We start from the raw sequence: 27,490 nt of genomic DNA on the forward strand, positions 1-27,490 counted from the left end.
CGAGCGGCCATGGAGGCGGGCGCCGGGGCCGGTGCGGGCGCCGCGGGCGCCGCGGGCGCCGCGGGCTGGAGCTGCCCCGGCCCAGGTCAGAGCCGCCCCTCCCTCACCTCTCCACCGCCACTCCTTCCTCTTCTCCATCTCTCCTCCCTCCAGACCCCCTCGTCCTCCCCCCCTCCCTCCGCTGCTCCCACCTTTCCCTCCTGTCTTCCTCCCTCCATCCTGCCCCCCACCCGGGCCCGATCTCCATCTTTCCGGGCGGGTCTTCCCCACACCGGCCTCATCCTCCCTGGTCGTCCCTCGCCCTGAACCCTCTCCACCCCAGCTGCCCAGCCCTGGGGGCCCCAGACCCTGCACCCACTCCGCCCCAAAGGCGTCTGAGCGCAGGGCGAGGGTGGGGTGGACGAGGTCCACTGAGAGAATGGAGGGGAGGGGAGCGGCTCCGGCCCAGATCCCCTTGCCACACGCCCCCACCCCCCACCCCGCAGCCCCTCCCTCCCCTTCCCCGCACCACCTCACCATTTCAGCCTCTTTTTCCCAGGTTCCTGCCCTCTCTTCCATCCTTGTCGGTCTCCTCCCTGTCCCCTCTTGGCTAAAGAGGCACACACCCTTTCTGTCTGTGCAGGGAGAGGAGCCTGGAAAGGGGGTGCTGGGGGGGTTGGGCAGCGCAGGGCGGGGTCCCCGAAGGCCCAGCTCGAGGGGTGGCTGAGGGAGGGGAGTCGCAGCCTAGGCCAAGTGAGCCAAACACTTCCACCGGGATTAAGAACTCCAGGGCTCCAGAGGGCTGGAAGGCACGTCCCCATCTCTCTGCCCTGCACCCCAGTCCCAGCCCCCCCCCCCCACATTCCCACAGTACCTCCTCTCTCCCTGCTTACAGGACCCACAGTGACCACTTTAGGCTCCTATGAGGTGTCTGAGGGTTGTGAGAGGAAGAAAGGCCAACGCTGGGGGTCCCTGGAGCGGCGGGGGATGCAAGCTATGGAGGGTGAGTTTTCCCAAAAAGCGTTCTTTCTCTCGCCTCAGCCAATTTCCCTTCCCTCCTCCTTCCCCCATCTGGCCCCCAGAACTCTGAGCCAGGACAGAGCCCTTCCTCCTGCTCACCTGAGCCCCCTCTACCCTTCAGGGCTGAGTTTGACCCCTCCTGGGATCAGGCTTTGAGGGGAGGCTCTGGGTGCATTCCCTTTGGGGCCCTAATCACCGGCTAACCAGGTTGTTTCCTCCCGGGCGTGGGGGATGGGGAAGCTGCCAGACAGAGAAAGAGGCCTCGTTGGGCAGCTTTGAAGTAGCCTTTCAGCAGGGGGTTTGTTCTCACTGCCACCCGACCCAGATCCCAAGCTGTCTCCTATTTTTGAAAAGCAAGGAAGTGAGCCTGTGAAGTCAGCATTGTCTTTCTGGTGCCATCACCACTCACTTTGAATGTCAGCCTGTGGCTTTGGTTCTCTAGCATCCCTTACCGCCTGAAAGAATTGCCTGGAAGGGGGCAGGTGAGAAGGCCAACCTCCCAACACTCACATATCACCACTGCACCCATGTGACTTGGCAGTTCCAGGCCCCTGGAAGGATGCTGTTCCATTTTCCAGGACTTCCTGTGAAGTGTCCCCAGGCCCCTACGCACACTGTGTGGGCAACCCTGCTCCCCTAAAGGTGACAGATGATGCAAGGGGTTCCAGGTGAACCTTAGGCTGCTGTTGTAAGTAAGGCCAGGGATTCAGAATTTTAAAACAAAGCAAATAACCAGAATCCAGACAAAATTTTGCTATTTCAAGGAACTGCATTGCAGCAAAAGAGGGGGTACTCGCCAACCAGAGGCTGTGGACCAGTACACCCCAGTTTCTTGGCTCATTAAAATGGCAGGCTTTCTTTTCCACACAAGTCCAACCTCAGACTTCCCCTGAAAACTGCCCTATGGTCAGCAGGGGAGGAGGGCACTTACAGCACCTGGGGAGGGGGGAGGCCTCCTGACACTCAGCAGAGATAAGGAAGGTGGACCTTGCGGAAACTTTCAAAAAGGCTTTATGATAGAATACGTTTGAAGGGGCCCCGGGGTTTGTCCAGCAAAACATTTAGAATCATTTCATCCAGATGTTTTCTTTCTCTGCCTACTGAGAGCAACACTTTCTTACTATGGAAAGGCTAATTTCTCCCAAGCCACCTGGATACTTTTTTAACCGGACAAACCCCCCAAACTGTAACTCTTGCCCCATGTGGCCTAAAGACACACCCAGGGTCTGAATCTTTTCTTCTTCTTTTTTAAAATGTTTATTTATTTATTTTTGAGAGGCGGCGGGGGTGGGGGAGGGTGGGGAGGAGGGGCAGAGAGAGAGGGAGGCAGAGAATCCTAAGCAGGTTCCGTGCTGTCAGCACAGAGCCCAGTGCGGAGCTCGAACTCACGAGTTGTGAGATCATGACCTGAGCCAAAACCAAGGGCTGGATGCTTAACCCCCTGAGCCACCCAGGCGCCCTGAATCCGTTCTTGAGTACTTGTCCCACAGAGACCACCAGGTCTGGAAGAAGCAGGTGTCCTTGTACAAGCTCACATGGCTGCCAGCACCCAGCTGCTCAGTTTGCCCAAAGACAGTAATAGGAGGCCACCTGGTACGATATTGGTCCCGAAAGGGCCTGGGAGGGAGATGAGCTACCTCCAAATTTGACCCTTGCACCTGAGTGCAGGTCGAGCCCAGGAGCTCCTTGGGGGACAGCAGGTGGCACTATGATACCATCGCTGCCCTGGGACAATGAGCTTGAGAGCCTTCAAAAGACTCTGGAAAGGAAGCTGACTCTGACCCCCTGGTGGGATGGGTTTCTCTCCTAGGGGAAGTGTTGCTCCCAGCTCTCTATGAGGAGGAAGAGGAAGAGGAGGAAGAAGGGGTGGAAGAAGAGGAAGAGCAGGCGCAGAAAGGTGGCAGTGTGGGCTCCTTGTCTGCCAGCAAGCACCGGGGACTGAGCCTCACAGAGACGGAGCTGGAGGAGCTGAGGGCTCAGGTGCTACAGCTGGTGGCAGAGCTGGAGGAGACCCGGGAACTGGCAGGGCAGCACGAGGATGACTCCTTGGAGCTGCAGGGTGAGTGTCCGGGATGGGGCCAGAGGGCCTGGGCTCGCTGGATCCCAGGATCATGTCTGCTCCCCCTCTCCCTGCAGGGCTCCTGGAGGATGAACGGCTGGCCAGTGCCCAGCAGGCAGAGGTGTTCACCAAGCAGATCCAGCAGCTCCAAGGTAATTCCCAGCACTTGGACTGGAGGGGAGGCGGCCATCCACCTGAGCGGTTGGCTGAAGCATTAGCAGACAAATATAAACTAATTCAGTACTTCTTCCTCATTTCCCCTTACTATGCTCACCTTTTCCTCCTCTCTCTCCATTCTTTTCTTTACCTAATTGATGTTCTTTGCATCTCTGCCTGGCTCTTCTGCCCTTCTCTGCCCTTTCTTGCCCTCCCACTTCACATCTTCTCTCTCTGGCTAACACTCTCCCTTTTCTCTCCTCCAGACTCCTCCCATCACACCTGTATCCCTTTTTCTTTGCTCTCCAGGTCTGGGGGTAGGTAATCAGGGCTGAATTCCAAACCAGACTGCATTTCCCTGTCCCTCCAGGGACACCATGGGAAGCGCGGTGAGCCAATGAGAAGTGACTGGAAGGGACGCTGCATCTTTTAAGGGAAGCAGATGAGAAGGTTTCTCTTGCTTCCCAGGACCAGAGCTTGGGGCCCTAAATCCCTTTCTTCTAACGCCCACATCGCTTTGTCTCTGGGAAGCAGCAAGGCAGGTGTCCCACATTCCACTGCACCACCAAATAAAGAAGGAGCTTTTGTTACTTCTGTGGGCTTCCAGAAGGTTTAGGGGAGCTGCCCTAGAAAACAGCAGGGACTCTCCAGGGAGAACTGAAATCAAACCAAAAGAAAAATATAAACGGAGAAAAAAGGAAGGCCGGAAAGCAGGCCTGAAGAGCAGCAAGCAAAGGTGGAGGAAGGGGAGGAAAAGAGAAGGGAAAGGTACAAGCCAAGGTAGATGCAAGGAAGTGGACAATGAATGGGGAGAAGGTAAAGGAGAGAAATGGCAGGAGATGTGTTGCACGGGGAAAAGCATGTGAACGTTGGTCTCAGAAAACCTAGATTCTTGGGTCCAGTTCTGCCATGTAACAAGCTTTGGGATCTCTGGCAAATCACATTTATCTTTCTGAGACTCAGTTCCTTATCAGTAAATGAGGCTATTTTATCTGTTTATCACTCATTTATTGAGTGCCTATATACTTGGAGGGCAAGCTATGGACAAGACAGACCAGATCCCTGCCCTAATGAAGAGTGCATTCTAATGGGGGAGAAGCAGAAAATAAATAAGTTCAGGTAGCAATAGACGCTAGGAAGATAATATAACAATATGATATAGAGGGGCAGCTGGGTCGCTCAGTCAGTTGTGTCCAACTCTCTTGATTTCTGCTCAGGTCATGATCTCATGGTTTGCCTCGGTTCGAGCCCCCCATCGGGCTCCATGCTGGTGGCACAGAGCCTGCTTGGGATTCTCTCTCTCCATCTCTCTGCCCTTCCTCCGATTGCGCTCTCTCTCTCTCTCTCTCTCTCTCTCTCTCAAAATAAACACAAACCAAAAAAAAAAGTTAAAAACAATATGATATAGAGAGATGGGGTGAGTTGGGAATTTATTCTATTTTACTTTATTATTTTTTATTTGAGAGAGAAAGAAAGAGAGAATGCAAGCAGGCGAGAGGGGCAGAGGGAGAGAGAGAGAGAATCTTAAGCTACCTGATCAATGTGGAGCCCGACGAGGGGCTCAATCACACGACCCAGGGATCATGACCTGAGTGAAAATCAAGAGTAGGGCACTCAACCGACTGAGGTACCCAGGCACCCTGGGGGATTGATTTTTGATAGGGCAGTTAGAAAAGGCCTCTTTGAGAAGATGACATTTGAGCTATGACCCAAATAATGAGAAAGATCTGAGGGAAGAGCATACCAGGCAGAAGGAATAGCAACTGCAAAAGCTCAAGGGTAGGAATGAGCTTCATGTGTTTGAAGGACAGAACAAAAGTCACTATGGCTGAAGCAGACTGCATGTGCAGGACCCTGGTAAGAGACAGTTCTGAGAGGCAGGCTGAGGCCAGATTACAAAGGGCCTTGGAGTCCATCTGAGAGGTTTGGCTTTCATTCTAAGTACTGTATAGTAAAAAGACATGGCAGAGTCTTATATTGAAGGTGGAGCCCTCAGGACTTCTGATGAATTGAATGGGGTAGGGCATGGGGATGGGGTTGGGAATCGGAGAGACACAAAAGATGACTTTGCCTTAAGTAACTGGTTGGACAGTGCTATCATTTATTGGGGTGGGGAAGACTTGGCAAAGAACAAGTTTGAGGGCTAGGGGAAACATTTAAGACATGTTTTTGTGTGTTGAGTTTGAAATGGCTATTGATATCTAAATAAATATGTTAAGAAGGCACTTGGATATATGAATCTAGAACCAGGAGGGAAATCAAGGCTGGAGATATAAATTTGGGAGTCATTAGCATATATATGGCATTTGAGTCCCTGAGACATCACTATGACATCATATGGAGAGATATAGAAAGAAGAGGAAAAGGCCCAGTCCCAGGGATAGTCCAGTATTTAAAGGTCCAGTAGAGGAGATATGAACAAAAATGACTGAGGTAGGAGGAACTACAGAAGCATTTCATGTCCTGGACACCAAGAGCAGAAAGTGCTTCAAAGAGATAATAATTAACTGTGTCAAAAGTTGCTAAATCAAATAAGGTGGCCATTGGATTTGGCAAGATGGAGGGCTCTGAGATATTTCAGTGAGGACTGAGCCTGATTGGATTGGGATTAAAGAGGCAAGGGGAGGTGAAGTAGAGACAGAGAGTGTGGATAGTTACAGTGGTCATGCTCTGAAGGGAAGCAAAGAAATAAGGGAAGAGGAAATAAAGTCAAGGGAGAGTCTGGTTTGTTTGTTTGAGATAGGACCCACTACACTAGATTATGTTTGCATCATGAAGGAAACGATCCAGTAGAGCAGAAAAAGGCCTTTGCTTGGAGAAGGGACCTACTTCCTTGCAAATAGGGAAGTCAGTAGAGATGCAGGTAGGCAACTACTTGGGGAAACGAGTTCTGTTGCGACTCCTCACTCATTAGGGTGTTGCCAACTGGGCAATGGATCACGCGCCAGCAAGCTAGGGGCTGCGGGTCTGAAGAAGACGCTCAACTCCCCGCGGCCCCCCCCCCCCCCCCCCCCCGCGGCAGGAAATAAAGGCCGTCCTTGCGCACGCGCGCTGCCCGTTTCCGCCAAGAGGGGGCGCGCGCGGCCTCAGAGGTAGCTGGTATCGAGAGGCCGTTCCGGCCGCCACAGCCCCGCGGGGGCCGGGACCGGCCGGCGGCGGGAGGCCCCCCAGAGAGACCTCTTGCGGGGGAGCCGACAAGATGGAGGCCATAACCAGTGAGTAGGAACCCACTCTTTTGCCCCGCAGCCCGGCTCCCAGGCTCTCGGCTTCGCCCCGAAGGTCCCACGCCCCCTGGCAACGGGCACTACGGGCACTACCTCTCCAGAAATCGGAAATCGGGTTTGGCCCTTCCAACTCCCAGCCAGGGTCCGCCCCGCCCAGCTTTTGGATAAGCTCCTCCCCCTCGGGCCTGCAAACCCTGGCCCTCCACGGTGGACAGGCCCTGTCCCTTTATGCTCCAAATTGCGAGCTTTCATGGCTGAGGGAGACCTTTCTCCATTCTCCAGTGAATCTGAGAAAGCGGTGTTTGTTTGTTTGTTTGTTTGGTTTGTTTGTTTGTTTGTTTGTTTGTTTTAGGACCAGACCCCAGAGGGGAACCTAAGGGAAATTTGAACCCTAACATCAAGGATGTAGTGGGAAGTGAAGGTCATAGCCATATTTGGTTATCATGTGTTGAGCCTGCATTTTAATTTCAGCTGTGAACTCTGTACATTATTTGGGGGCCAGTACTTCCCACAGGCAGTTCATGCGAGCTCGGAGGCTCTGTAATGTCTAAGGTTCCAGACTGAATAGATGAGAATAGTCTGTGTACATTTTTTTAGACGGAATTTTTGGAAAGACGAGGTGCATCAGTAAAATACTGTCAGTTAGTTTTGGTCTTCAATGTAGACGCACCTAATACTTTTTGTTTGCGGTAGCTTAAGGTGTTGCTTTGGTGCCAGGCCTCAAAATCTCCCTTTCTACTGCACCTTACTTACTACATTCACTCTTCTTAGGTATTCCCTTTATTCTATATCAGATGAAGCTATACTTCTCTAATGTGCTAGAGAGTAGGTTGAAAGTAGTTTCCAGATAATAAATAAGTCTGCCTTTAACTTTCTGCCTCTGGAACATGATAGATGAGTTTACTTCTCGTCTTGACCGTCCCAACCTTTGGACTTTGCAGGTGAGCTGCGGTCTCTACGAGAGGAGATTTCCCTGTTAGAGCGTGAGAAAGAAAGTGAACTTAAGGAAATAGAACAGGAGTTGCACATAGCCCAGGCTGAGATCCGGAATCTGCGGCAAGCAGCAGAGGATTCCGCGACTGAACACGAGAGTGACATAGCATCCCTGCAGGAGGATCTCTGTCGGATGCAGAATGAACTCGATGACATGGAGCGCATTCGGGGAGAGTATGAAATGGAGATCACCTCCCTCCGTGCAGAAATGGAAATGAAGAGCTCTGAACCATCCAATAGTTTAAGTGTCTCAGATTTCTCTGAGATGCAAGGTATGAGAGGCCAAACCCTCTTCCTGGTCTGTCAGTAAAGTCAAGCAGAGAGAGTTATATGCAAGAAGATGGTGGGAGGTAGTCTTAGATCGTGAATTGGGAACCTCTAGAAAAAACCTCCAGGTTGAATTTAAGGGAGACTTAAATTGTGACTGGATGTCACACAACCAGTCAGTGGTGGTATAAGAAATAGCACTATGGAGATGTACCCTGAGAATTCTTCTTCAGAGAGACATTGGACGTTTGTTTATTTGACTGTGGGAAGGCCCTTTCTGAGAAAGCTTCCAGTTCCAGGATGGGAGGATGAGGGGCCTGTCATCTTGGGAAACTTCTTGCTGCTCTGGCATCATGGTGATTGCCTGGACTGCTTTATGGGGGGCCTCCAGTCCTGCTCCCAGGTCCTAGGTTGCTAATTTTAGGCTCCTTTAGCCCTGTCCAATGTAGAAGCTTTAGGGGACAACAAATCAGAGCACAAGACAGCTGGAGAGGAAAAGAGGTTATTTCCAGTAATACATGAGGTACTAAAAAGCTTAGAGCTCTGCTTTCAGACAATGAGTCTCCCAGCTAGTTGCTAGGATTCATGACATCAGAGAGTTTGCCTTTATTCTGAGGCTAGATTTATGATCTGGGTATAATGGGAGGCCCTGTATTAGGCCAGGTCAAGCAGAGGCAATCAGCAAGGAATCAAAGAACTGCAAATTTTCCCAGCTGTAACAAGCTTCTCAGAAGAGCCTTTGGACTGGTGGTGCCAGGAGAGGGCGGCCAGCACAGTGGGAAAGCTTGGGTCAAAGTTAAACAGAGCTGAATTCAGAATCTCAGTTCTGCTAATTAGCGGGATGAACTTGGCTTGGTTATTACCTCTCTGAACCCTAGTTTCTGTGTCTATAAAAATGTTGGGTAATAAAACTTTACAGCCATAGGGGATCCTGGCACAGGGAAAGGACCTTAGAACAAATGGAGAGAAATCTGTTGATGCCTTAGTTGTGACACATGTACTGTGGTAAGATGTTAACGTTAGGGGAAATGAGGTGAGAACTCTCCCAGGGAATTTCGCACTATCTTTGCAATTTTTCTGTAAATCTAAAGGTATTGTAAAATTAAAAGTTTATTTAGGGGTGCCTGGGCGGCTCAGTTGGCTAGGCGTCCAACTTCAACTGAGGTCGTGGTCTCAGTTTGTGAGTTCAAGCCCCGCATTGGGCTCTGCACAGTGTAGAGCCTGCCTGGGATTCTCTCTCTCCCTCTCGCTGCCCCTCCCCCACATACGCACGTGTGTGTGTGTGTGTGTGTGTGTGTGTGTGTGTGTGTTTTCATGCGCACGTGCACACTCTCAAAAAAAAACTTTAAAAAAAGAGAAAGAAAACCTTATAGTGCTATTTTTGGGATTAAATGAAATGCCTTGTATGTTGAAGTACTTATACAGTAACTGAATCTGAGGCTGAAACCATCAAGTCTAATGCCTAGCACGTGGTTGCCTTGTATTAAAGATTAGTTTCCTTCCTTCTGTGGTAATCTGCAGTATTCTAAGGAGTTTTGATTGGAACAAAGAGGGGACATTAGAAGTGAATTTCAAGGTGTTGAATCTTACATAGGTAAGATAGGCCTGTGTTCTAATAGAGCAAGTTAATATTCTTTAAATATCAGGGGAGTTGGTATTCTAAGAGAAGTAATTCTTTTTTTTTTTTTTTTAATTTTTTGAATTAAAAAAATTTAACTTTTTTTTAATGTCTTTTTTTGAGAGAGAGAGAAAGAGAGTCCGAGCGTGAGTGGGGGAGGAGCAGAGAGAGAGGGAGACACAAAATCCAAAGCAGGCTCCAAGCGTTGAGCTGTCAGCACAGAGCCCAATGCAGGACTTGAACTCACAAACCATGAGATCATGACCTGAGCCTAAGTCAGACGCTTAACCGACTGAGCCACCCAGGCGTACCCCCGAAAGAAATTTTTTTTTTAAGTTTATTTTGAGAGAAAGAGAGAGAGCAAGCATGGGAGGGTCAGAGAGAGAATCCCAAGCAGGCTTCACACTGTCGGTGCGGAGCCCGATGCAGGGCTCGAACTCACGAACCATGAGATCATAACCTGGGCCAAAACCAAAAGCTGGATACTCAACCAACTAAGCCACCTAGGCACCCCATAAGAGAAATAATTCTTAAATCACGAAAAAACAAAACAGAGGTGTTTGTATAATTGTAACTTTAGAAAGTATTGGTTCCTGGTACTTAGGGACATGTTCTGCGACATTTCAACCAGATCTCTGCTGATGATTGAGGAAGATATGTGGGTCTGGTTGGGATGGGCTCTTCTGTCAGCAGATAAAAGATCATTAGAAAGAATTCTTGATTGCATGCAGTCGAGTGTATTTAGTGTGGTGGTGAAGTAAGTAAAAGAATGTTCAAGATGCCTGGGCTGTCTCTGAAAGGCCAGGACTGGCAGTGTGACATCTGGCAGTTCACGTCCCTCAGCTTTTGTACGAAAAGAGTAATAGGAAGGCAATCATAAACAGTTTGATGGAAACTTGAAATCCAGTGATCCAGAAACTCAATTAAAACCTTCATGAGCTCCTGAAATGTCAGACTACCTTGGTTGGGGTTTTGAAGATGGACACACAGGGCAGATCTGGGAAGGTGCAAAGAAGGGCAGCTACCTGCAAGAGGACAAAGGCACAAAGCAATGTGGAATTTTTAGGGCCCTGTCTTCTAAGCCGCTGCATGTGGTGTCTCTTCTGTCTTTAGAAAAAGAGAGGCTGTCAGATTTCGAGGCAGGAAAATTGGGGGCTGATCATCTGCGCTTTCTCCCTAGGATCTCACATCTCTCCATTTGTCTTCTGCAGAAGAGTTGCAGCAACTGCGGGAACGCTACCGCTTCCTGAACGAGGAGTACCGGGCCCTGCAGGAGAGCAACAGCAGCCTCACGGGGCAGCTCGCTGATCTGGAGAGTGAGAGGTACAGCCAGCAGGCTGCTGGGGCTCTGTAGGACCCTGCTTTGGGCTTTTGCCTGCATAGAGTCGGTGAAGGCAGATGCCAGGCTAATGAATGTCCCTCTGCTCCTAGAGAGCTGGTCCTTTCCATGGTGTCCAAAGGGTATGGATGCTGCCTAGAAGCAGGCATGGGGATCCAACTATCTCAGCACTCAAGTCCTAAAATTGAGTTTTCTTTCATTCTGGGAATTGGGGTCTGGTTTGCTCTCCCTGGAGTAGATCAGAAATGATTCCTTTGTGGTCTGCGTCTAATGGTGTAGGGCCTCCAGATTGGAGCTGGCCTGACACGGGGCCCGGCCTTGAGCCCAACTGGACTAGAACTCTTAGGTCTCCCAGAGCCAAACATGCCTTGATTGAGGTGCTAGGACTTTTTCTTCACCTGCTCAGCACGTTCATTTGGGAGATAAATCACAAGAGAAGGCTCTTACCATCTTTTGCCTAAAATAAAGACATCAGGACCGAGCACACCCGGCAGGCGATGCCAGACAGAACACTTTCCCAAACATGGCTCTGGGGTTCTGGATTACAGGACACGAAGAGCAACAGAAAAGTGGCTGGAGTCCCAAATGGTAAAGAATACGATGTCAGCAGAGTCTCAGACTTCAGAAATGGATTTTCTAGAACCTGACCCTGAAACCCAGTTGTTGCGACAACAGCTTCTGGGAGCTGAAGAGCAGATGCATGACATGCAGAACAAGGTAGGGGGACAGGCGCCTTCCTGCCTCTTTTACCCTCTCCTGGCCTGTGGCAGAGACCTCTCCTTAGGCATAGGGCTGACAAAGGAGGCATGTGCTATGGCAGGCGGTGGCGCTCTGGCATCTCGCTGGCTTGCCTGATGTAAATATTTCAGTGAAAAGAATACCGTATTCTTCTAAGCCTCTTCTTAAAGTGCCTGTGGAACCTATACTCAATCAGCCCTTCCGTTCCATGTCCTGCCCAGTGTAAGGAATTGTGTTGTGAGTTGCAAGAACTACAGCATCATCGCCGGACCAGTGAGGAGGAGCAGAAGCGGCTGCAGAGGGAGCTCAAGTGTGCACAGAATGAGGTGCTTCGGTTTCAGACTTCCCACAATGCCGCCCAGGTAAACACGGCTGGGGGAAGGGCATTTGGGGAGGGCAGAAGGGCCTACGTGGAGTTGCTGCATCAGGGAAGGATGAACGCAGAGCACGGCTGTGCTCTGCTGCCTCTTGCCCTGCGATCAAGGGTACGGTCTGCTGGAGACCGGTTGGAGAAGTCACGTAGCATTGGCATCGCATTACAGAAATGGCAGTCATTGCTGAGTGTCTGCCTCAGAGAAGAAACCAAACCATAGACCCGTGGGAGCTCGTCAAGGTGTCTGCGTCTGGAAAGGAACCAAACTGGTCTGTAGAGGGGTCTGCTGTTTCTTGAGAGTAACTGTGCTACCCACATCCTCCCACCACAGAACGAGGAGCTGAAGACCAGACTCTGTGCCCTTCAGCAAAAGTATGATGCGAGCCAGGACGAGCAGAACGAGCTCTTGAAGGCACAGCTACAGCTTCAGACTGAGCTCCGGCAGCTCAAAGTCATGAAATCCACAGCCGTAGAAAGCCCGAGTGAGAAGGTAACAACAAAAGGAGGTGAGGGGCGACTTAGGTGCTAAGAGGTTTTGGGGCAGGTGGACCAGAGCAGAGAGTCACGGTAAGTGCCGCTGCCACCTGGGCAGCGCCCGGTGACCCTGCGGCCGCCCTCGAGTACTGCGCTAGATGAGAGGACAGCAGGGGGCGGGGACAAGTCGGGGCTTAGACCGTCCGTGCCTAGAGGGACTCTGGCAGAACGAGCAGGTTGAGGATCCCAGAGGTGCTGCCCAAAGCCCCCTCCCCGGCAGGAGTTAATGTGCCGGCTACAGAAGCTGCAGCTCCAGTACCAGCACATCACGTGCGAGAAGGATAAGCTGCTGGACGTACAGCGACAACTGTGCGGGGACCTGCGGTACCATGAGGCGGAGGTGCAGCGCCTCAAGGACGTCGTGGCCTCCTTCCAGGAGAGCAGTGAGAAGGTAAAAGAAACTCCAGGTGAGGGAGAATGTAGCCAGGTGGAGTCTTCTGTGAGAGCGATACTACCGAGGAGGAGGGGGCATGGTAGGAGTTCTGTGGTACAGCCATTGGCGGGGTTGTGGCGGGGGGGTGGGAAGAGGTGTTTAGTAGAAAGGTAATCTCAGAAGGTCATGGTGCTTTCAGCTTCCTTTTTTTTTTTCTTTTAAAGTTTATTTATTTTGAGAGAGAGAGAGAGTGCAACTGGGGGAGGGGCAGAGAGAGAAGGAAAGATGAGAGACCTGTGAGCTCATGACCTGAGCCTAAATCAAGGGTCGGACGTTTAACCGACTAAGCCAGCCAGGTGCCCCAGCTTCCTTTGTTTTTAAATCAGAAAATCAGCCTATAAAAAGGAAGCCCTCTTTCTTTCCCCACCTCCCCCAAAAGGAAGCCCTAGAAGGTCTGTGTGTGGAGCCCATTAGGGTCTGGTCCATCTTGGGTAGCACCCATTGGGATGAAATTGGGACTGGAAGGGACCGGGTAGGATCCCTTCGTCCCTGTCTGAGAGGAGAGAGTGCAGCTGCAGGGGCTTCTGGGATGATGGCGGGGCCTGCCTCCCCTACCCCAGAACGCAGAGATGCACACCCAGCTTCAGGAGATGAAGCGGCTGTACCAGTCCAGCAAGGAGGAGCTGGAGCGGCAGAAGCACATGTATGATCAGCTCGAGCAGGACCTCCTGCTCTGCCAGCAGGAGCTGAAGGAGCTCAAGACCACCAAGCCCATCCCAGAGGACAAGGGGAAATGTGCTAATAAGGTAATTGTGATTAAGAGAGGTGAGCTCTCCTGGGTACTTCCTCTGGAGAAAAGGAGGTGTAAGAGCAGAAGTGAAGTCATCCAACCAAGGGGCTTGCTGAGCTCCCGGTCCAGTCACAGCTGAGCATGCAAGGCAGGAAACAGAGGCAGAGTCTCGTGCTGGTAACTTTTAAACGGTTTGCCTTGATCTTGACTTTGAGTCCAAGCCACAGCTTAGTAGGAGCAGTATAGCTGGATCCGGTCTGAACACCTGAAGGTTTTGCACTTGATTCCATGTGTGTAGACATTTATACCTTGTTCTTCAAACTGTAGTGATATATTATCTTACCATTCGTGGCGAAGAGCATACACAAAAGCCCCTACACACAACTTTTATCACCGGACCTAGAAAGGGAAGGTCCAGTTTTCTCAGGCAGATGGCAGATGTTCTTGTCAGACGACACGGTCTTGTGCCCCGAGTGCTGATTGGGTATTAGAGGGACCTAGGTTCTCCCAGGGTTTATGCTGTGACTTCAGAATAGTGAAGTTCTTTAAGCTTGAGTTTTACTCTCTTTAAATTGAACAGAATACTGCTCTTTTCTCACCTCCTTTAGTAATAAATCATGGTAGTGATAAATAAGGCCTTCTTTACTCATTTTTTTCTTTTTCCATAGTGTGTAAAATGCGGGTCATTCTCAGTTACCCTGTGTTGAGCACTTTCAGCCCCTGATCCCTGATAGGAAATGGAAGGTGTTAAAATGTGATGGAGAAAAGGCACAAGATTCTCCAAAGCTGGTGGAGCAGGTCACCTTGTGCCCGATGACTCGGTGGCTCTTTCCTCTGCCAGCAGCAGGCCGTGTCCCCAGAGAAAGGCCTCAGAAGACACAGAATGGGGAGGCTATGTGGGCCACTCCAACGGTCTGCCTGCCTTTCTGCGCCCAGGCTCACATTTCCTTCTTCCATTGCTACTCAGTCTAGAGGCCCAGCTTGTCCACGACTTGCTCATCCCCTCCTCTCCTAGTAGAAGAGACTGTGGGGAGGGAGGAGCACGCCGACACAGAGGCAGCTTTTCCTCTGGTCCTGACACAGCAATGAGATGAGTGTGGTATTAGAAGGTTTGGGTTTTTGGAATCGTGGGATAATTTAGTCTTCTCAACCCAAATTTAGCAGTCGCTCGTATTTTGCTAAAGACTTAAAAAGCTGATTATGAAAACAGAATGGGGACAGATAGGGTGAAGTTTTTATTGGTAAGAAGTATAATTAGGTATAAAACCAACCGGGGATAGTGACAGTGACGGGAACTAGAACTCCCAGCAGGGCGGGAGAACAGTGTGCACCGAAGGGAAGGGCCAAAGGAAAGGAAGGTGGGGAAATGCGAAGGGAGGGACGGCGATAACCCTCCCCTCACAGGACTCTCGGGGACCGGGAGACAGAATTTACAGCACAGCCAAACGCTTCTGAGCGGCCCGCTGGGGCTTCCCGTTCGGTGTCTAAACCCGTATGGGTGCCACGTGGCTTGGGACGGTCAGTCCAAGGGGACCGCATGGGGAGGGAGCCCCTGGCGAGCCACAAGAGGCAGGAGAGCACGGAAGGGCTCTGCTAGGCACAGTGCCGAGAAATACGTCCGAGTAACCACCGTCCGCACCCGCCCCGCCCACAGTGTGACACAGTGCTATCCAGACTGACAGAATTGCAGGAACAGTACAAGGCCAGCCAGAAGGAGTTGGGGCAGCTGCAGATGGAGCAGTGCGAGCTCCTGGAGGATCAGAGGAGGATGCAGGAGGAGCAGGGCCGGCTGCAAGAAGAGCTGCACAGGCTCCCGCTCCCGTTCCCCAGAGCTGGTCTCTTCCGTAAGGTAACCCCAGCCAGGGGACGGCTGCTGACTATGGAGAGGCTGCTTTGAGAAGCTTCCCAGGTGCGACTGTACTTGGGAAAAAGAACAGGGTGGGGACTGAACCTTTTCTGAATCAGCCACTCCTCACTTGGTCACCGATCTCTTCGAGCCAGAAAGTTCACTCTAGCCGATTAGGGTTTTAAAGCTTAAAATATGCGTTGTGCCCTGAAACCTGTCCAGCTTTCTATTTAGGGTTTTAGTCCATCTGGAGAAAACTTACTCCGAGTGCGCTCTGTAAACTGCAGAATACCTGCAGACTTGTGAGATCGTGACTAGTCAGCCAGCAGGTCTCCATAGAAAAGCCACTCCCCCACCCTGACCCCGTCCCAGATGGCCGTTAAGAGACCACTCAGAGACTCCCAAGGGAGGGGTCCCCAGCAGGAAGGAGGCATGGGTCTTCCCATGTGGCCCCCACAGTTCCTGCCCGCTTCCTTCCCACTCCACCTCACAGAGTCAGGAGCTGCTTACAAAGTTACAAGACCTGTGTGAACTACAACTGCTCTACCAAGGCATGCAGGAAGAGCAGAAAAAACTGGTACAGAATCAAGAATGTGTGCTCAGAGAACAGTCAGACCTGCACGAAGAGCTACATCTTTTCAAAGAGGCTCGTTTCCAGGAAGTCTTCAAGAATCCCGATGATTCCAAATTGTCTAAGTCCTCCAAGTGTGGTCCTAACAAGGTAACCAGAACAAGAGGCAGGGGGACAGTTCTGGGGACGATAGCATGGTAGGGAAGAGGGTTCCGTGGAAGGGTCAGAGTTAGGAAGGCCTGTCTGGCCAGAAGTAAGAATGAGACTGAGGCTCTGTCCTTCTTCAGCCATGACCACCCATGGGCTCATTAAGATGTGGCGTTAGCTACGGCCTGAGGACCTCAATCAGATACGTGCCTAATCGAAGCGCTGTCAACACTGAGAACCAGGTGACCTGGGAATCTAAGCGTCTGATAATTTGATGCGGCCCCTCCAACATACCATTTTCCAGATTTATAATATCAGCTTAGTATTTGTCTGGATTCTTTGAGACTGACTCTAAGCATGTCATCCTTTTGTTATAAGCCGGCTGATAATTGACCAGTGCCACTTTTCAGTGACCAAAAACCTATGTTGGTATTCTGCATGAGACAGATCTGGGGCCGTTCATGCCCAAGGGAAGAATTCCTAACATGTGGCATTCTTGCTACTGACCACACTGTCTTCACGAAAACTTTGGTAGCAATAAGAGCCACGTCGAGGGGGGTTGGACCAAAGAATCCATGCATCTCAAGCACCAGGAAGGGGTCACGCCTCTGAGGTCATGCTGGTGGAGAGTTCCACATAAGTCTGTTCAGGATTATGGGATGCATTTGGTCTGAGGTCTTAGGGTGGGCAAGGAAGAGCAGGGGGACAGTTTCAGTCTAGGCTAGATCTGTTCATTCAAATATTAGCCTCGATAGGGAGAACAAGGGAATTGCAGAAGTCCAAGCTGAGATTTGGTCAGATTCAAGGGGCATCAGATTTCAGCCTGGGTAACACAGAGACCAGGAACCAGGTATAAAATATTTCCTTAACTGATCACATCTCATCCTGGGCATCAGCAGCCAAGAAGCCAGGCCCAGAGGGCCTGGGAAACATGCCCAGAGGCCAGATTCAGAACTGGGGCAGGAGGTACAGGGCCTTGTAGTGAGACCTTAATTCCAGGTCCCCATCTGCTGAGGGAGGAATTCTTTGTAGGCTCAATTCAAGGCCAGGGCTGATTTTAGACTTGGGGGCAGGGGAGGGGACTGAGCCCCAAGATCAGGATAATGGGTGTATCCTGACTGAGAAGAGGGGAGGGTAGGGAGCCAGAGTGTTCCTGCTACCCACTCAGCCCTGCTGCCAGGAGAGTTTCTAAACCAGAGTTTAGAAACCAGCAGAAACAGGAGCCCAGAAATCACAGAGTAGCCGCCCTGGGGGGATTTCCCCCCAGTGAGCAAGAAACCGACACATGCCAGTAGCTGGGGGCTGTTGAAGACCTAGGCTGTGGTGACTGGAGTGTGGGTGCGCAGGCCTCTGAAGTGTGCTGTCAGATGTCTGCCCCAGGAGGGGCGCAGCTAGAAGCGTGGCAGTGTCTGGAGTAATGACAATGTCTCCCCCCGCCCACTCCTGGCAGTCCAAGATGATCATCGCCCAGATACAGGCTCTGCAGGGGCTGTACGAGAGCACTCAGACCGAGCAGGAGCTACTGCAGCAGGAGCAGGGCAGGCTCCTCGAGGAGCGGAAGAGGCTGCAGGCCGACTTGCAGCTCTGCCTGGAAGAGATGCAGCTGCTCCAAGTCCAGTCCCCTTCCGTAAACAGGAGCCTTGAGTCCTACCAGAAGACCTACGGCGGCATGGCCGCCAGCACCGAGTACGATCGTAAGAGCTACGGTAGCAGCGTTGATGACAGCGAGAGCTATCACAAGAGTTACGGTAGCACCCAGGCCAGTGATGAGAGCTTTCTCAAGAGCTACGACAGCAGCACCAGTACCCACAAGACCTGTGATAGGAATTACAGCAGCAGCAGCAGCAGCGTCACCTATAAGAAGAGTTACGGTAGCAGCAGTAGCTCTGACACCTGTTACAAGAGTTACGTCAGCAGCATTGAGGATGAACCTGCTGAGCCTGAAGATGTAGAGGTAAAAGTAGCCAGATGAGAGGTCTCACAGGGACAGAAGGCTCTTGTGCTATTCAGAGAGAAGTCCATCAGGGAAAGGTGCAAGAAGTGAGGTGGGCAGCGGGGTCGGAGGTGAGCTGGGTAACTCACTGGAAGTGAATGAGGCGCTCCATGTGTCTGATATGGAGATGCTGCCATCACAGTGCTGCTGCTTCGTGGGAAGAAGTACAGAATTCGCCCCAGGGCAGTTTCAGATCCTTGTGGCCATTATTCTGTACCCACGAAAAGGCCTAGCAAAGAGAGCGGGCGGAGGGCAGGTGCTTCTCAGGGTGCAGACGTTACTCCCCCACCCTCCGCAGCGCTGTGAGGACATGGTGGCCAAGGTGTTGATCAAGCTGCAGGGAGTGCAGGCCATGTACCAGCTCAGCCAGGAGGAACACGACCAGCTGCAGGAGCGAATGAAAAAGCTGCTGGAACGGCAGAAGGAGCTGAAGGAAGAGCTGGATGCCTGTGAAAAGGAATTCAAGGAGTGCCTGGAAAGCCGCGAGAAGCCTGTTGCCTCCTCAAATGACAGGAACGAGGTAACGGCTGTCTGGGAGGCAAGGTTTCTTCTAGGAGCCCCTAGAGCCAGAGGAGGTCCTAGGTCCTGGCCATTTTGGAGAGGCTGAGGAAAGAGGGCCAGGAGCTCACTGCTTGCTCTCGCTCCCAGGAACGGAGCAGGGACTGAATCCCAGGAGGCTGGGCAGTCTGCTGCGTCACTGGCGGACATTCCTCAGGTGCTCACTGTCCTGAGATTTACTCACCAGGACTCTCAGAATAACTTTTCTCTTTTTCCTTTTGCCACTCTTCTCCTTTGCCGTGTCCCAGAGCACTTCTATAGAGTTGTATTTTTTTTCACCTTGAGTTATTTTTGGGTGTATTGGTCCTGTGTCTTCAACTAGACTGTGAGCACCTCAAGGGCAGAGCCTTGCCTCCTCTTGGATCTCTTATAATGCCAAGAAAGGTGCCCTGCATCCATGAGGAATGGGACAGAAGGCATCATTTCTGCCCTAGAGCAGTCCACAGTCCAGCGGGGCTCACTGTATATGCGTGGGAGAGTCTAGAGAGCAATCAGCATGTGGGCCTAGGTTGCTTAGTATCGCTACCTACCAAGGAGCCTGTGATGCCAGAAGTCGGGAAAGACGAAACCAGAGGTTAGGGAGCAGGATTGGAATGTGCCTCTGTTTCCAGGGCGAGGCACTGGAGCCCAGGTACACTCTCTGGAGTGGACAAGAACACGGTGTCTTAGGCAGTTGTACCTATTCGAGAACTTGCTTGGGTGAAGCAGGTGTCTGTAATAAAGTCGTGGGGTTCAGAAGGGGTAGCCCTCTAGCTATTCCCCGGAGAGGTCACAGTAAAAACATAATTTAAATCCTCCTTTTTTGAAGATGTTAGAGGTAAATCAGCAGGGGCCTCAGGTTAGAGAGAAACTATTTGCGGAACCGCTTTAGAGGCTCGCCTTCCGCAGGTTGATGTTCCCTCTCTCGCCTACTTCCCCGAGGGCCTCAGCAGGGGAATGTCTCGGCAGGATGGGGGCCGAGGTTACCTGTGAAGATGACAGGCTGGCCGAGGGGGTGGTGCTGGGGGTGACTGGCGCTCCACCACCAACAGATCAAAGAGCTGCAGGCCAAGCTGCGGGAGCTGCAGCTGCAGTATCAGGCCAGCATGGACGAGCAGGGGCGGCTTCTGGCCGTGCAGGAGCAGCTGGAGGGACAGCTGCAGTGCTGCCAGGAGGAGCTGCGCCAGCTCAAGGAGAGGTCCTCTGTCGCCACAGAAACCAAGGGGAAAAACGGCAATAAGAATATGAACAAAAATGCCAACGGGGTTAAAAATAAAAAGGTGACCAAACCAAGCCTGGACGGCTCTGAGTACAACTGTGAGGACGAGAAGGTGAGTGATAACCCTAGTGCCCAGATAAGCAGAAAGGCAGGGGAGACCTTGGGAAGAAAAATCATCTGCACCACCGTTCCGACCAGGTGAGGCATTTGTAGAGAAGCTGCTGGTCTCTCTGACGTGTTAAGAGTAGTTCCCTCTTGGTAGCAGTTGGGTCTTTCACCCTTTTCCGGTGAAATTTTTTAAGGGGAGTGGAATACAGACCACTTCGACCTGGAGGCACAGCCCCCAAGGCCCATCGCCCCTGGGTTGGACGACTGCTCCAGCGAGCTCAGCCCAATCTTCTGGGGCCCCTTTTCTTCCTGGGTTATGTGCCCAAGAGAGGAACCAAATGGATGAAGAGAGAGGAATTTATTCAGAGCAGTTGGAAATAAGTGAGAGAGAGGATTGGGTAAAATAGGAGTCACAGTTGCCCTGCGGGGGTAGGAAGTAGCAGTTGAGGGACAGAGCTCAAGAATGTAGCTGTGGTAGCTGTCTGAGGTGGCCGGTGGCCGGTGGCCAGACGGCTGTGTGGGGCCCGAGGCTGGGCATGACTGCCCTCCACACTATGCGCAGGGAGAGACCTGGTACCAGAACGTGGGGCTGCTCACGCACCGTGACATGCTGGGAAGCAGGGTGCTCTTGAGATAGTCCAGCTTTGTCGTGAAGGGAGTCATCTTCACAGGTAACCGCAGCCCCCATCCTGCCCTGCCTCCACCCTGCAGAGTCTGGAGGTGGTGCTCTACTACAAGGCCAACCACATGGATTTATATGATCTAACAAAAGAGGAAATGGAGGAGGGAAAGAAGGAAACCAAAGAGGAAACGAAGCAGGAGTCCTGGGAGGAAGTAGCTTCTCAGGCATCAGACCCTGCCGAGGTGAAGTCCACGGAAGATAAAGAGGGGGCTTATGAAGAGTCCCAAGAGCAGGGGGGCACGGAAGAAGACAACAAAGATGAGAGTGACGACGCTTGCCCTGAAGCTTCAGAGGAAAACAGCCCCCTCAAGCTTTCTGAAAACAAAAAGGTAACCGCAGTCCAAGACTGGATCAGGTGGGAAGTGGGCTGTCGGGCTCAGGTGCCCGAGGATGGACTCCCGCAGGAGGAGAAGCCGGCAAGCCCTGAGGCGTGGCGCTCAGGGACAGTGGAGATGAGCCGGGAGTGGCGGAGACGGTCTCTCCGTGGGAGATGGCAGGCTTAGACCGATCTGCTGTGGACCTGGGTCTCAAAGATCCCTTTTTTGGAAACCAGGGTGGGCTCACTGCAGTCTGACCTTTCATCTATGTGGTAGCGCTTGTTCCTTACATCAGGAGGGTTCTTCACCCTTCCTCTAGCGCTGCGCTGAGAACGCGGATGGTGTGAGATCTAAAGGCTGTTTGTCAGCCTGGGCAAGTCGCTCTGTCCTGCTTCCCCAGGGTGCCCTATGAGGTTGACCTCTGTTGTTGCTGTTAGGGATGTGGGGAGGCTGGTGTTGGCTTGCGGGCTCCGTATATCACAGGGGCATGAGGTGGGGAGCTGGGGGTGGTCAGAAGTAGAATATTTCAGTCCGTACGGCAGGGGCGTTGACCAGTCTGAGGAAGGGCAGCCAGAGCCCTAACCAAATTAGTTGCTAGATCTTGAGAAGTTGGGATGGGAGTTTCCTGGGTGATTTACCAATTGTACAAAAGTGTTTCTGTGTTTTAACTACTGGTACATCTGTACAGGAATGTACCAGCTGAATTCCTGCCCTGGTTGAGGTTAACTGGGGGCTCTGATTCCTTGAAGAGTGAGTACTTCCTGAATAAGTCCTTGGTTTGCACTACAGGCTCTTTCCATCTCTCTGAACACAGGGGAAGAAAATAAGTCTCTTGTGGTGGGACATCCCAGTCAGCTCTAAGGCTACCTGGAATTTTCTGGTAGCTCAGCAGTTGTCAGCACTGGCTCACAACCCAGCGTGCAGCTCTCTGTTGACCTTGTGTCAGAGAACCATTACTTAGGATGTAAAAAGTAGGAGCAGCCGCATCCTCTTCCCCAGTGTTCTGTTTCTTTGAATTCATCGTATTCCACCACACGATGGGTCAGAACCTCCTAGATTTCCTTGTCTTGGGTGCCACATCTCTAAATGTCAAAACGGATTCTTGTGCTTTGAAGTCGAGCACATTCCTCGTTGGCTACATATGGAGGTGTCCCTTTGCCTCATAGGTCCTGCATCTTTTGCAGGCAGATCTGATGGCATGTGTGATACTACCTGCAAATTCACTTTCTCTCTGGAAGATTGTTGCAGTCAAAGAACTAGCACTTCTCCACTGTTAGCCTGGTTTAGTGCATTTTGTCTCACAACAACGGCATTAGACTCCTAGGGGGTCACAGGGATCAGAGCCCAGAACACCGAGACTCGGTGGAGAGCAGCCAGAACATGTGGCCTCACAAAGGGACAGGTGGCCTGGCAGGAGACTGGCTCTTCCCTGAATGACCTGGAAGTGTGCATCCTCCTCATCTGGAGAGCCCAGCTTTACCCTCGGAGCTTCACTTTTCCAGAGTTACTGACCTGCAAGAAAGGTCTAGTGCAGATAACCCCTGCTTGACAAGATGCGAGAGGGGTATGACAAGCCAGGAAACGACCCACCACCTGATTCAGACCTAAGCAGCTGCTTAACCCGTTCAGGTTTGCATCTTCCGCAGGCCGCCAGTGGGAAGAACCAGGCCCGGGCGCAGAGAGGAGATGCGGCTGCCCTCGCTACCTGTTTAACCTCTTGATCTCTTTCTCTTTTCCCTTTGTTTTCTCATCCTCATTATCCATTGGATTCATATGTTTATGTCTTTTTATACCACCCCTCATCTCCTGGCCTCTCCTCGTGCTTCCTTCTCATTTGATATGTCGCAGCCATCCCCTGCCCCCGAGCCCCCCATCTTCTCCTTGCCTCTCGTAGGCCTGGTGGTCATATCGGCTTTGCTCTGGTGCTGGTGGGCCGAGACGTCGTCCTAACGCAGGTACTGGTATCGAGTCCTCTCCTCCTGAGGGGTAGAGGGGGGGTGCAGGTTGCCCTGGCCTCTCCTCTTTCCTTTTTCTCTCGCTTGCTTGCTTCTTGCTTTAGTCCTCTGACAACAGATTACTCAGGGCTGAGTTTTCGCCCTGGCTTCTCCTTGGGCTACTGCAAAGCCCGTAGCATCCCTGAGCACGTCTTCCTGACACACAGCGAGTGGGAATGCATATCGCTGACATGGCTTGAGTTTCTGTTTTCTGGCTGGGAAAACTCTGGATGATCCCAGCACTGTTGCCACTTTGAGAAATGCCTGACCACTTCTGATGAGCTGATGTCTGTCCGCAAGGCTGGCCTGGGTGCTCTTTGTCTTTGTTTAGCCCCAGAGCCAAGCTCTCGACTGCTGTCGCCACCCAGGACGGCAAAGTAAGGAATCGCTGCCTCCCCCATTGAGTGAGAGAGGAGTTCTGGAGAGCTGTGACCAACCCCAACCCTAATCCTAAACCCCCTCTCAGGGGCATTTGGAGGAGGGCAGCCTCAGTTTGTCCTTCAAACATGGTGAAAGTAGCACAGAACCCCCCGCCATATTATGTGCTTTCTACTGAGAAGTTCTCTGCTTTGGGACTTCTGGTCTTCAGAAAAATCAGAACAAGAACGCCAGGAAATGTTTTATAGTTCTCTCTTTATCCATTTTGGGGGCCAGATTCTATTGTAATTGGCTTCCCAAGCCAGGCTTTTTGGAGAGAAAGTGGTACTGGTGAAAAGAATGAGGTGCGAGGATTCTCAGGGCACCAAGGCTGACATATTCTGGGCGCCTTCCACTTGGCTGCGGTCCATGTAATCTGGTCTGTCAACAGGATACCAAATTTAGGAGGCAGACTGTGGTCTTGGGGCCCAAGGTAGAGCCCTAGGGTTCCACCTATCTTCAGAACCCATCAGTTCTCTCCTGGTCTGTTCTGGCTCCTTTCTCCTGCTCCCCCCCACCTCCACCACACCTCCCCTTCCCTTCTCACCCCTGCAAATGGAGTGGAGCTGGCTTAATGCACAGGTTAGGGTGGCAGCTGAAGCTTATGTTGGTAGCACTTTCCTCCTTCCTTTTCCCCTCAGATTTTTCCCTCTTTTTCCTTTCTCCTTCCTCGTCTTTAAGGCACTCCAGTTATTAACTCCTTTAGTGACAGGGTCTCTCCCTGTACCTGTTCTCCCTCTGTCCACATCCAGATTTCTCAGTCCCTAGGGGAGGAGACCCAAAGCACTCAGCCGTAACCTTTCTCCACCTCAGCCAGGCCCCAGCAGAGTGAGAGGAAGGAAGTCCAGGGTCAGGGTGCTCTGGGGAGCCTGGCTGTGCCTCGCTCTGCAGCTCCCCGTCCAGGAGCTGAGTGTAGTACTGTAGGAACGTGGCCGACAGGTGGTCAGAGAACCTGGCCAAGTCTGTCCCTGCCTCGTACCGCTCAGTCCCAGTAGGCAAAATGCATAATCAGAATGTTAATTTCTTCAAATAAAAGCAAAGGACAGTAAAATCTCTGCCTTCCTAATGTGAAAATCACCTGAGTTCATGTTTATGAAAGTGTTTCATAACTGATAAAACACCACAGAGATAATTTAAAAAGAAATACACTTAACATAATACATGCTCTGTGCCAGGCACTGTTCTAATTACCTTATGTATATTAACTCATTTAATCTTTGCAACAACCCAATGAGGCAGCTTTTACTATTTTATATGTAATACAACTAAGGCATAGAGAGGCCGAGTAATACAGCCACCGAGCTGTGAGGTGGATTCTAAAGACTGATATTAGCAACAGATAAAATTCCAGTCCTGCTTCCCCCTTAACCATCTCTCCTCATTTTGAGCAGTTTTCCTTGGTTGCTTCCATGTAATTAGGAAGACCCCACGCTTGTCTTCACACAGCTTCCAATCGCATTAGCCCTCTTGACAACTAGAATCAAACCTTGTTAACTTCCTGCATGTATTGTTTACAGAGCTCCTTTGCATGTTGCATGTGCTAAGCATCCTCCCCCCATCCTCTACCTGCAGTTGGTTTTTTGGATCTGAGGCAGAACTTTTTATTCATCCCTATTAGGTATAGTCCATTGATGTAATCTGTGAAGTTTTTTGTTTGTTTGTTTGGTTGGTTTTGAGAGAGAGAGAGAGAGAGAGAGAGAGAACATGTGAGCACATGCACGAGCAGGAAAGAGGCAGAGGGAGAGGGAGAGGGAGAGAGAGAATCTTAAGCAGGCTCTATGCCCAGCTCAGAACTCGATCTCACGACGTTGAGATCATGACCTGAGCCCAAATCAAGAGTCGGATGTTTAACCAACTCAGCCACCCAGGTGCCCCTGTTTTTTCTTTTTTTAATCTTGACCCTGTGGTTTCAAATTACCCATTTCCCTGCCAGCTCTACACCCTCCTCAGGGGTGACCAGCCCACCTCCATATGTTCGCACACATTAAAGTGAGGGCCGAGCCTCCGGAGTGTTGTCTTTTCCAGGCTCTCTTTTATCTAGCTCCTTGGTCACTTAACAAATGGTCACACAGCAAACTGTGCAAGCATCCTACTTTTATTTCCTCCTGTTCTCCCCAAGATCATGGAAAATCTGTCAGATGTCTCAATAAAGTCCAAAACCATTTCTTTGATCTGTCAACTTAGTAACCCGGGCTGAAAGGAAAGCCTGACGTGACTTACCAGCCCTCCACTCAGCCAGTCTGGAACTTGCCTCTGACTGGTATAAAGGGTACCAGTTCACATTTATGGGTCCAGCTCCATAAATGTCCTCCTTCAAGAACATCAGACTGACATATATATGTATTTAATGTTTTTATTTATTTTTGAGAGAAAGAGCATGCAAGTGGGGCAGGGGCAGAGAGAAAGAGGGACAGAGCATCTGAATCAGGCTCTGTGCTGACAGCAGAGAGCCCGATGTGGGGCTGTGAGATCATGACCTGAGCTGAAGTCAGACACTTAACTGACTGAGCCCCCCGGGCACCCCTCGCCTGACATTTTTAGCAGTATATATTAGTATATAAGCATCTGAGCATGTACATATTTTTCCTAGCTTCCTTTCCAGTTCTTTTTTTTTTTGTTTTAATTTTTTTTAATGTTTATTTGTTTTTGAGAGAGAGAGAGAGAGAGCAAGCAAGGGAGGGCAGAGAGAGAAGGAGACACAGAATCTGAAGCAGGCTCTAGGCTCTGACCTGTCAGCACAGAACCCAACGCGGGGCTCGAACCCATGAGCTGTGAGATCATGACCTGAGCCGAAGTTGGATGCTCAACCAACTGAGCCACCCAGGCGCCCCTCCAGTTATTTTCTTACATAAATTACTCCCTGTATCTGCTTCCAGCATTGTTTCGCTTTCCATTTCATTTGTTCTGTTCTTTTTGGTAACTATTTCTACAAATGTGAGAGATCTTGCTCTTTATAGTTGACTTAAAATCCTCTTCTTAGATCCATTATTCTCTAAGCAAATGCTTTCTTAGGATCAGTGGGCTATCCTCTGTTCTTGCCGAAAATCATCCTGTTATTACACCATAGCTATGACTCAAAACCCAAATTCTGTCTTTCAAGTAATGCAGTAAGAAAAAGTAACAAAAATAGAAACTATTTCCCTAAGTATGTATTTTCTTGTCCAGGATTTCATGTTCCCTAAATGATGCTTCTTTGCTGTCCCACGAACCAGCAGGATTTGCTATGGTCAGTGGAGTCTGGAAGCCTCAGTGCACCGGCACATGCTCAGGAAGTCAGTCAACACGCTGGTGACCGGGGATGTTTTCAGGACCCTGGCATTTGCCGCCCAGGGCCAGTGACTGGCTTCCTTGAGTTTTCTCAAACCAGCAGCATTCTCCACAAAAGGTCTGGGCTGCCTCTGAACCTCATATTTGCCTGCACTCCGCGGTGCGCCCTTCATTCCCCCTCAGTCTTACCATTTTGACCGAGTTCATTTCTCCTGCATGAAGCCAGTGAGGCACTTCCGCTTTCCCCAGAGGGCCCCGTTTACCCTCTTTTCCTTGTCTTTTTTCTTGATCCTTTCTCATCGCAACCATCTGGATGCTCTTTGAAGTCTGGCTCCTGAGCTGGCTTCTACACACACGAACGGGTATTCTCTTCATTCCGTGGGGCCTGAATACACGGAGTCACCTCGGGTGATACGCATAGCGTTGTTCCAGATACCTAGTGCTGCCGGAACTAGGACTGCACTGTCTTCAGCAGTCACCCAGGAAGTGAGAGAGACCCGGACCAGGAGGTTCCTGATGTCTCTCCAGCGCCAGTAGGCAGGGAAACCTCTGGCTTAGGGAAGGGTTCAGAAGGCTGGGCACTCACCATTTGTCTTTGGTCCCCACAGAACATGTTTGGGATGTGGAAGCCTATCGTGTTCTTGGCTATCGCGGCTGTGGCTCTGTATGTGTTACCCAACATGCGACCGCAGGAGTCAGAGTTCTGCCTCACGGAGTGATGGCAGACCTGGGCCAGCGTCGGGGGCAGATCCCCAGCGGCCGCTGCCCTCACACTGTGCCAGAGTCCCCACCCCACCCGTGTGTCCCGTGTGTCCCCATCTCCTCAGCCTCAGTCACCCAGGCTGGAAAGGTCATGGGGAGCTGCTGGCTGCCATCTCCTGCCTTGTATAAGAACCTGGGTTCCGTGTAATTAAATATCAACCTAATTA

The 27,490-nt window shown here is 51.2% G+C and overlaps 1 protein-coding gene across 3 annotated transcripts; it reads left to right on the forward strand.

The window, feature by feature from the left end:
- CCDC136 (coiled-coil domain containing 136) lies at positions 1-27,490 on the forward strand. Of its 3 annotated transcripts, XM_047849748.1 has the most exons (18): positions 1-85; positions 875-982; positions 2,810-3,058; positions 3,136-3,210; positions 7,380-7,703; positions 10,528-10,639; positions 11,204-11,372; positions 11,615-11,755; positions 12,098-12,256; positions 12,521-12,691; positions 13,294-13,479; positions 15,118-15,312; positions 15,803-16,030; positions 17,478-17,981; positions 18,319-18,540; positions 19,610-19,888; positions 20,596-20,895; positions 27,170-27,490. In XM_047849748.1, the coding sequence occupies exons 1-18, from the start codon at positions 10-12 to the stop codon at positions 27,278-27,280; spliced, it is 3,609 nt and encodes a 1,202-aa protein (XP_047705704.1). In that variant the 5' UTR covers positions 1-9; the 3' UTR covers positions 27,281-27,490. The 3 variants fall into 3 exon arrangements, with proteins under 3 accessions (XP_047705704.1, XP_047705706.1, XP_047705705.1); XM_047849749.1 differs by lacking the exons at positions 1-85; positions 875-982; positions 2,810-3,058; positions 3,136-3,210 and adding an exon at positions 6,286-6,429; XM_047849750.1 differs by lacking the exons at positions 15,118-15,312; positions 15,803-16,030; positions 17,478-17,981; ... (1 more) ...; positions 19,610-19,888; positions 20,596-20,895.

The sequence above is a fragment of the Prionailurus viverrinus genome, chromosome A2 (assembly GCF_022837055.1).
Source record: "Prionailurus viverrinus isolate Anna chromosome A2, UM_Priviv_1.0, whole genome shotgun sequence".
NCBI classification, from domain to species: domain Eukaryota; kingdom Metazoa; phylum Chordata; class Mammalia; order Carnivora; family Felidae; genus Prionailurus; species Prionailurus viverrinus.